The following is an 8,980-nucleotide window of genomic DNA, read 5'->3' on the forward strand; positions in this document are numbered from 1 at the left end:
TCGAAACCGCCACCCATTACGCACGACGGCTAAAACGCTGGAGAATTGCCTAATCCTCAATGACATGTGGGTCCCACGGGCGGTTTATCTCGAGCGGCGCGGCGCAATCGGACCAGTCGACCGGTCCACGCGCGGGTCTGAGCGGCGCGGCCCCACCACCCGACCAGGGGACACCTGGACACGGCGCGCCGTCGATCGGGACGAGATCGAGCGGCTCTCGTTCGGCCGCCTGGTTCGTCTAGTTAGTGCGCGGCCATTTTTTAGATTTTAGGACAGTTCAAAGGGTAAAAAAACAGAAACATTGCAATCCACCGCGCTCCTCTAGTCCCCGGTCTCCGATTTCAAATCCATCCCCGCTTCCGCCGCCACGTCATCGATCCGCGCCACCAGCCTCGCGCCCGCACCCCATCTGACCCTTCATTCCAATCCAACGTCCCACGCCCTCCGTCCCACGGATCGACCCAGCGAGCGCCTCCCGCCCCAAATCCACCAAAATCCCGCGCTTCCCCCCCGCCCCCAAATCCTCCCGATATAAACCCGCCTCCGCCCCAAATCCCACCACAAGCTTCAGCAGCACTCCCTCTTCTTCCCAATCACACACCTGTCGGAGCTAACCGGAGCGGCGATGTCGGGGCGCGGCAAGGGCGGCAAAGGGCTGGGCAAGGGCGGCGCCAAGCGGCACCGGAAGGTGCTCCGCGACAACATCCAGGGCATCACCAAGCCGGCGATCCGGAGGCTGGCCAGGAGGGGCGGCGTGAAGCGCATCTCGGGGCTCATCTACGAGGAGACCCGCGGCGTGCTCAAGATCTTCCTCGAGAACGTCATCCGCGACGCCGTCACCTACACCGAGCACGCCCGCCGCAAGACCGTCACCGCCATGGACGTCGTCTACGCGCTCAAGCGCCAGGGCCGCACCCTCTACGGCTTCGGCGGCTAGGTTCCTGGGTTCCGTTGGTGGCAGCAGCAGTGTGGTTGCGGCTGTGTCTGTCTTGTGCCCTCTGTGATGTGTGCTGTGGGAGATGGGATTTACTGCTGCTTTGGCGTGCGTCGTTGTGTTCCGTGTCTTGTGTTCAGTAGGCTGTAATATCTTGTTGCGGTCAATGAAACTAGTTCTGTTCTGAATCCTGACTTGGAGTGCAATTGATTTGACTTAGCTGAAATGCAATTGAATGAACGATTTACTACTCGTTGCAATCTGCAGAAGAGATGCATCCTTTTGATTTAGTTCGGTTTCACTGGGGAACGAATCTTGGTTTTTCTTTCTGTGCAGATCTACAGATGCAGAGGATTCATTGTTGGGAGTGGTATGAATTCTCTGTAAATATGTGAAACTAAAATCCTGACCAAGTGTTTTGCTGTGTTGAATCTGTGTTGATACAGACGCAAGATACCTATTCCTGAAATCCTGACCAAGTGTTTTGCTGTGTTGAATCTGTGTTGATACAGACGCAAGATACCTATTCCTGAAATCCTGACCAAGTGTTTTGCTGTGTTGAATCTGTGTTGATACAGACGCAAGATACCTATTCCTGAAATCCTGACGATTTTTCTAAGTCTGGTTAATTTGTTCTACTGTATTATATTTCTCGCTTTAGATCGTATAGCTCTACTGCTGTGACTGTACATTTAAGTTATAACTGAAATGCAATTGAACCAATGTTTACATTGGACAGATAGCTGAACTGCAATGGATCCAGTATTGAACATTTGAGTTGTTGCTGAAATTCAGTTGAATGAATAATTATCACTCGTTGCAATCTGTAGAAGAGATGTACCCTTCTGTTAGGTTTTGGTCTTACTGGGGAATGAATCTTGAAATTTCTTCTGCATATCTACATATATGAAATCTTGAATGTTTCATTGTTGGTGGGGTATAAATAATCTAGTCAATACAAATATGAAATCGAAACGCCAAATATGGCCTTCTATTCCTGAATGATACAACGAGCATGTGGAGCAACTATCAGAGTGTTTCTGAATAATACATCAAGCACTGGGGCAACTATCAGAACATTTCTGAATGATACATCAAGCCTCTGGAGCAACTATCAGATTTGAAATAGTACATCCGACAATTACAACTGCATGTAGTATGTAGAACAACTATCTGAGGCTTTGCACTAAACTGATATTTTTCCTAATAATCAGCTCTTTCCTCAGAGGAATGTACAGTAGGGTAGAGATTATATTCCTTTCCTAATAATAATCTTGTTCCTCAGAAGGATATACAGTACTACAACCAACTCATAGGATGATTTTTCTTCTTTGAGAAAATTGTAAGTCGCTATCAATAATTCTCTAGAGCAGGAATTGCTTGCCGGTGTATGTTTTGCCAAACTCCCAATCCTTGGGCACAACGTTGAAATTGGTCATTGTCGTGCCGTCACTCGAGGTGAGCTCAAAGGACACCGGCTGCCCTGTGAGATCTAAGTTGATGTGCCATATCTGGCCCCAGTTGCGGCCCATGTCGAGCCAGCCAGACTCTGTTCCTTTGATCTTCACTGATCTGACATCGCCAGCGCCGCCGACATTGCTGATTAGGACTGTGAAGAAGAAGCTCTTCCCGGAGACCGAGAACCGCACGCCGCCTTCACGAAGGCACTTGACGCTGTTCATAAGAAAACAAGTCAATCTCAGCAAAGAATGAGAGGCATTTTTTCCGACAGGTTAATGCTATTAGTAGCTTTATTTGTCCTCGTTGTTTGTTCTCATGCGAATCCTGCAAACTACTTAATAAGTAATGAAATGGCCTGACATAGATTAGTCCCAGATCATAGTAGGATGTATATTTCCATGTCAATTGTCCTACGAAACATGAAATCTCCAGGATCACGAAAGCACATTGATAGCAGAATGTTGCACAAATCCGTCATTCAGGAAACTATCTCAAAGAAGCACCTCAACCTTTCAAGCTACTAGACAACTTGACGCGCATAAAGATTATTACACCCTTCTATAACATACTTTTCAGTTTAGCATACATGCACGTTTTCAATTTTATATTCTGAATGACACAGGAGTAGAACTTCACTAATTTACAGATGCGATCATAGTCTGTTTGAATTCGAACACTAACAAATAAAATGAAGTGTAAGCACAAGCTAAGATGATTAGTTTCAGTTCAAGACGGTCCTAGTAGTACCAATAACTAATGAAGTTTTCTCTGGAAAAATAATCGAATGAAGTTGTTTCAAAAGGACCTCAAAGAGCTACCAACCAGTGCATAAATATCTAACACAAACATAGAATATTAAGGACAACCACAATTAATGTGCCACTACAACTTCCAGGGCCAGTTTGATTGTCACCAGGTAGGCATCTCATGCATACCTGAGAAGCAGATAACTTGTGTAATAGGCTAATAGCTTTATTATTGATGATGTGCATTTTTGCTGTTCCGTGGAATAGTGGTTTGTTCTCTACCATACATTTATTCTTTCTCTTGGAAATAGTGCCAATTGCTATTTGCTAACAGTAAGGGAGCTATATAACAGCTGATGAAGCTAAAGTCTGGCATAGTTTAGTCGCAGAGCACAGCAGGGTCGATATTGCTGCCAATTACCTCAGGCTAATTGTCATCTGATGATTTGAAACATGAAATCTTGAGGATAAAAAAAAGCACATTAACAGCACATTTCATTAAACCTGTTATTCATGAAAGTATGTAGAAGAAGTACCTGTTATTAGATCTCTGCTACTACACCTTTTAAGTGTGGCATATATGCAGGTTCCTAACTTTATGCTCTGAAAAGCACCAGAATAGTGCTTGCTAATTTACCAAATTTGATAAGTGTTACCATTTGCCATATCCTAATCTGTTTGGATCTTAAATGCCAATAACAAACCAAAAAAAGAGTAAAGCTAAGATGATTAAACGGTCAGGCAAGTCACTATCCAAAGTTCCTTTTTAACACAGTTTTAGTAGTACAAATAATCAACTAGATTTCCCTCAAGAAAATAAATCAAGTTGTTTAAAGGATCCCAAGGAGCTACCAACTGGCATAAATATCAAACATAACCACAGAATATTAAGGACAACACCAGTTAATGCGCCACTACTATTTGTAGGGCCAGTCCTGACAGTTTGGTGATACCGGGTACTGGAGGGCACATCATGTAAACCCAGAAGCAAATAACTTGGTGATGCTAGTTCGGTGCAGATCAACAACTCTAGATTCTAGAAGTTCCAAAAAAACTTCTTGCAACCTCTCCATTAATATGGTTCAACCAGTCCTTACAGCAGTCAATAGAATTTTTAAGCACTAACTGTCAATAAGATCCCCATTTCCTAGAATTCCTCAGTTATCAACAAAACCCAGGATAATCACTCAGATAAGAGGTGCTTACTTTCTTGATGTTTCTAATTAATTTCTTCATGTGAGTTATCATAGCTCAGCATACCGATTCTGCACTCTAGTAACCATAGACTGTCGTGAATCATGGAATAAAAAACCCTTACTGTTGAGCACGGGTTAGAATGATACAACTAGTTATCACCAGCTGCATTATCATCATCGAGATGATAGCGTGTTTTAATTCCAACAGAGCCCCAAAGAACAAAATAAACCGAAGGAGCCATGGAAGTCTAATGCTTACACCAATGAATAGGACGCGAATACTGAACCAAAATGTAATACAGTACTATAATTGATCAAATTCACGCAAATCGAGCATGTGATACTCTAGATAGTCAATGGCTCGATGCTGCATCAAAAGGCTCATAGGTGCTTTCCTCCTAACCCAAACACCAAATCACATTAGTACATTAACACTTTGTTCTATGCATCTTTGTACTACCTTGTTAGTAAAGGAAGGCCACATTAGAGCATATAGAGGCCAGGACAGCAGATAAAACTACCCTAATTCGAACCCTAACCAAAAGAACTTGCACTTCACCACAGTGGAAGAGGGTCCTCCTGATCCCCTCCATACTTTCCTCACCAACGGACACTTGCAATTCAGCTTTTCTGGGATCCCACATTGCGCAAACCAAAGCAATCCCTAGCTTGGCAAGCACTTTTCCAGCTCCACACAGATTGAATCAGGGAACCGAGGAAACTTTAGCCTTAGATCTAGCCGAACATGGAGTCCAAAGCAGAGTGAGATCGAGTGCAGGCAAGAATGGAGCATACGTACCGGCGGTACTGGATGGGCATGACGCCGGCCTTCCAGAGCGCAATCTTCTCGAACGCCTGGATGGGGAGGAGGAAATGGTGGTTGGGCGGGTTGCAGACGCCGCCGGCGTCGGCGGGGAAGCCGTAGTTGGGCGGGCAGAAGTTGGTGGCCGTGACGACGATGGAGGTGCCGGGGAGGCAGTACTTGAGGTCCTCCACGCACTTGACCTCGTAGCAGCCGCCGCAGGCGGCGCCGCGCTCGAACAGCGCCGTGCTCAGCCCCACCGTCGCCATCCCGTACCCGTGCTTCCCCAGATCCCCGAACCCGCACGCGCCACCTGCACGCCGCACCCCACAAAAAGAAAAGCACAGATCAGCTCCGTACCCATGTCCATGGCCGCCAGGATCGCAAGAACCGACTGTGGTACGAGCAGAGAAGCTCCGGTAACCGAGCGTGCGGTTTGTGGAAATTCCGTTGGCGGCAACATACCGAAAGAGGAAAAGTGAACTAATTAATGCCTGCGGCATGGACGCGGGGAATTTTGGCGAGAGCGCAAGGACGGTTTGGTGGATTCGTTTCTTGGACTGCTGCCATGACGGGCGGAGGGAGGGCGGAGAGGGAGGCGAGGTTTGTTGATGCCTACCGATGGCGTCTCCGGGGTCGGCGGCGAAGTAGGAGGACTTGGCGTTGCGCCATTCGGAGAGGGCGGAGGAGCCGTAGGAGGAGGGGTGCTGGTGGCCGGCGGCGAGGGCCGGGAGGAGGAAGAGGACGAGGAGGAGGAGCGGGGGAGCCATGGCTCCCAGCAAGCAGCTTTTCGTCCGTGTGCTTCTCAGTGAAGTGAAGCAGGGGAGAGTGTGAAATGGTGGTGGAGCTGCGCTTCGGTGCTTCGGTGTTCTGTCTTTTTAATTTGCAGCTTCTGGGGCCTTCTTTGCCTTTCGTACATGTGCGCACGGGTATATTTTTAGTGCAGATTTTCTTCTTGAGTGCTCCAGCTTTTGATCGACTTTTTTTTCTCGGAAAAAGTGCATTTGCTCGTTTTGTTTTGTTTTCTTCCCTACTTCACCGCAGCTTCTTGCTTCGCTGAAATGGCCAAGTTAGACCATCTAAAGCCGGACTAGCAAATCCGGACCCTCAAACACCACGGACGTGATCAGGCACGTTTGTGGGCGCATTGGACAATCCTTCATATTTCTCTTCGGGCATCCACATATCTCAAATTCGGACTCTTAAATCCATGCAAATATATGCACGTCGATCATGCAACACAATGTCGCACGTAAATAGCAATTGTTGGTATCAAGCATAGATATCGTTTACATAAAATTTATTTGAAGTGCCAAACTCAAGCATTGCCTCCTTGGTTGTTATTGTGGATCCACATGTGCTCCACAAGATCATTGAGTAGCTGCGTGTGCACCTGCTGATCTCGAAGATTCTGATGCATCTGGAAAAAGTTCACAAGCTGAGCCGCATCTTGATATTCCGGGATTTCAACTTGTTCTTCGGATGCTTCGAAATCATGGGTTTGGGCTACACCATCACCCTCATCCTCGACAATCATATTTTGCAGAATAACCCAACATGTCATCAACTGCCACAAAGTTTCAGTTTCCCACATCATTACAGCGCTCCGCACAATTTCCCAACGAGCATGAAGCACACCAAATGCCCTCTCCACGTTCTTCCTAGCCGCTTCCTGCATTGTTGCAAAGTGGCTCTGTTTATTGCCACGCGGCTCGGATACGGTCTTCACAAAAGCCACCCACTGAGGACCATCGGCAAGATAGTACCCCATGTTGTAGTCCCGGCCGTTGACGGTGTAGTTGCACGACGGTGATTCCCCATTGCAAAGTCCCCTGAACACCGGAGATCGTTGAAGCACGTTGATGTCGTTGTGAGAACCCGGAATTCCAAATAAAGCATGCCAAATCCATTATTCATGTGATGCCACCGCTTCTAATTTGATGGTGGCCTCTCTCGTGTGACCTTGATACATTCCCCGCAGACCTTTGGGGCAGTTCTTCCATTGCCGATGCATGCAATCATTTGATCCGAGCATTCCTGGAAACCCCCTTGCCTCTTCAATAGTCAACAACTTCTCACTGTCGTGCGCATTTGGTTCTCTGAGATACTCATGTCCAAGCACCTCCACCATGGTGCAGGCAAATTTGACAATAGTCTTCACGCACGTGCTCTCCCCCATCCTGACCATCTCACCAACGGTGTCTGCAGCGATACCAAGTCCAAGCATTCTCAGAGCAGTCGTGCACTTCTGCTTGGCCGAGAAAAAGAGTTGGCCGCAGCAATCCCTTCTGAGCTTGAAGTAGTCGTCGTGTGCCTCCACTCCCTCCCCAACGTGCAAAACAATGGTTTCCGCATGCGAAAACGGCAACGAAATCATCGATCATCCGGGAAAGCAGGCGTGGGAGCAAAGTAGTCATTGTGCAGTAGCTTTGCTCCGGACACCCTGTCCCGGTTGATCACTCTTCTCCCTTTGATTGAGCCCTTAAAGTTGAGAATATGCTACACTTGTCGGTCCATTTCCTCTTGCATGCTCATGTCCACTTCTTCGTCCGAATCCGATGAATCGAAGAACTCATCTTGAATCATTTGGTCAAGCTCTGTCGGTCCATACTCCTCGTCCGACGAAGCATCAGAATCCATGATTTACCTAACAAAATCACAATAATCCCGTTCGGTCAATGTGTCAAACACATCAAGCGCAAGGCGGGGCCGGAGAGTTGTCGGTGAAAGCTGAATAAAACTGTTGCTTATTGATGATTTTGTGCGGCATACAAGAGTATATAAGAGGGTACAAACCGACTTGGGGTAGGGGTACAAAACTGACTTGGACTAGAAGTCGTATACCATAATGACTACTCTAACATCCCCCCGCAGTATCAACGGCAGGCTTGACGACGTTGAGACTGAAACAGATATCTTGAAACGGCTTAGTAGGCAGTGTCTTGGTGAAAATGTCAGCAAACTGAGCCGTAGAGGGAACATGAAGCACCCGAACCTGACCAAGAGCAACCTTTTCACGAACAAAATGAATATCAATCTCAATATGCTTTGTGCGTCGGTGTTGAACTGGATTGCTGGTCATGTAGACTGCTGATATGTTGTCACAGTAGACAATAGTGGCTTGCTCAATAGGCCTGTGTAGCTCGGAGAGTAACTGCCGAATCCAGATGGTATCTGCAACGACATGTGCCACAGCGCGATACTCAGCCTCGGCCGACGAACGTGAGACTGTAACCTGTCTTTTCGAAGACCAAGAAATCAAATTGTTACCAAGAAAAACACAAAAACCGGAAGTGGACCTTCGAGTGTCAGGACAACCAGCCCAGTCTGCATCAGAGTATGCGGTAAGCGAGTTTGGAGAAGAATTATTGAGGTGGAGACCATGATTGAGAGTTCCTTTTAAATACCGAAGAATGCGTTTGACATGATTATAGTGAGGAACCCGGGGATCATGCATATAGAGACATGCTTGTTGAACAGCAAAAGAGATTTCAGGACGAGTAATGGTGAGATATTGGAGAGCACCTGTTAGGCTACGATAGAGAGTAGGATCGGAAAAGGGTTCACCGGTAGCCGAAAGTTTAAAACTAGTATCGACAGGAGTGCGAGATGATTGACAGTCAAGCATACCAGCACGATTAAGAAGATTAAGAATATACTGGCGTTGGGAAAGAAAAAGGCTGGAGGAATCTCGAACAACAGCAATGCCTAAGAAATGATGAAGGAGTCCTAGGTCAGTCATAGAAAATTCAGATATAAGAAGAGAGACAATATGATCTAAGAACTTTTGAGAGGAGGCGGTAAGAATGATATCATCTACATAGAGAAGTAAATAGGCAGT

At 46.8% G+C, this 8,980-nt stretch overlaps 2 protein-coding genes across 2 annotated transcripts; one reads left to right on the forward strand and one right to left on the reverse strand.

Annotated features, from left to right (window-relative positions):
* The first annotated feature begins 545 nt into the window (after positions 1–545).
* Positions 546–1,125, forward strand: LOC109748008 (histone H4). Its single transcript, XM_020307063.4, has one exon. It carries the CDS (start codon positions 626–628, stop codon positions 935–937), a length of 312 nt encoding a protein of 103 aa, XP_020162652.3. The 5' UTR covers positions 546–625; the 3' UTR covers positions 938–1,125.
* A 775-nt stretch (positions 1,126–1,900) lies between these two features.
* Positions 1,901–6,047, reverse strand: LOC109748007 (expansin-A10). The gene is made up of 3 exons (XM_020307062.4): positions 5,759–6,047; positions 5,137–5,452; positions 1,901–2,608 (listed from the first exon to the last, which is right to left on the reverse strand). The coding sequence occupies exons 1-3, from the start codon at positions 5,907–5,909 to the stop codon at positions 2,299–2,301; spliced, it is 777 nt and encodes a 258-aa protein (XP_020162651.1). The 5' UTR covers positions 5,910–6,047; the 3' UTR covers positions 1,901–2,298.
* Between the last annotated feature and the right edge of the window lie 2,933 nt (positions 6,048–8,980).

This window comes from Aegilops tauschii, chromosome 2, assembly GCF_002575655.3.
Source record: "Aegilops tauschii subsp. strangulata cultivar AL8/78 chromosome 2, Aet v6.0, whole genome shotgun sequence".
NCBI classification, from domain to species: domain Eukaryota; kingdom Viridiplantae; phylum Streptophyta; class Magnoliopsida; order Poales; family Poaceae; genus Aegilops; species Aegilops tauschii.

Coding starts and splice junctions, on each gene's coding strand:
- LOC109748008 (XM_020307063.4), top strand. CDS start 626: ATGTCGGGGCGCGGCAAGGGCGGCAAAGGGCTGGGCAAGGGCGGCGCC.
- LOC109748007 (XM_020307062.4), bottom strand. CDS start 5,909: ATGGCTCCCCCGCTCCTCCTCCTCGTCCTCTTCCTCCTCCCGGCCCTC. Junction 5,453..5,758: donor CGACCCCGGAGACGCCATCG/GTAGGCATCAAC, acceptor TGCGGCGTGCAG/GTGGCGCGTGCGGGTTCGGG. Junction 2,609..5,136: donor ATGCCCATCCAGTACCGCCG/GTACGTATGCTC, acceptor TCTTATGAACAG/CGTCAAGTGCCTTCGTGAAG.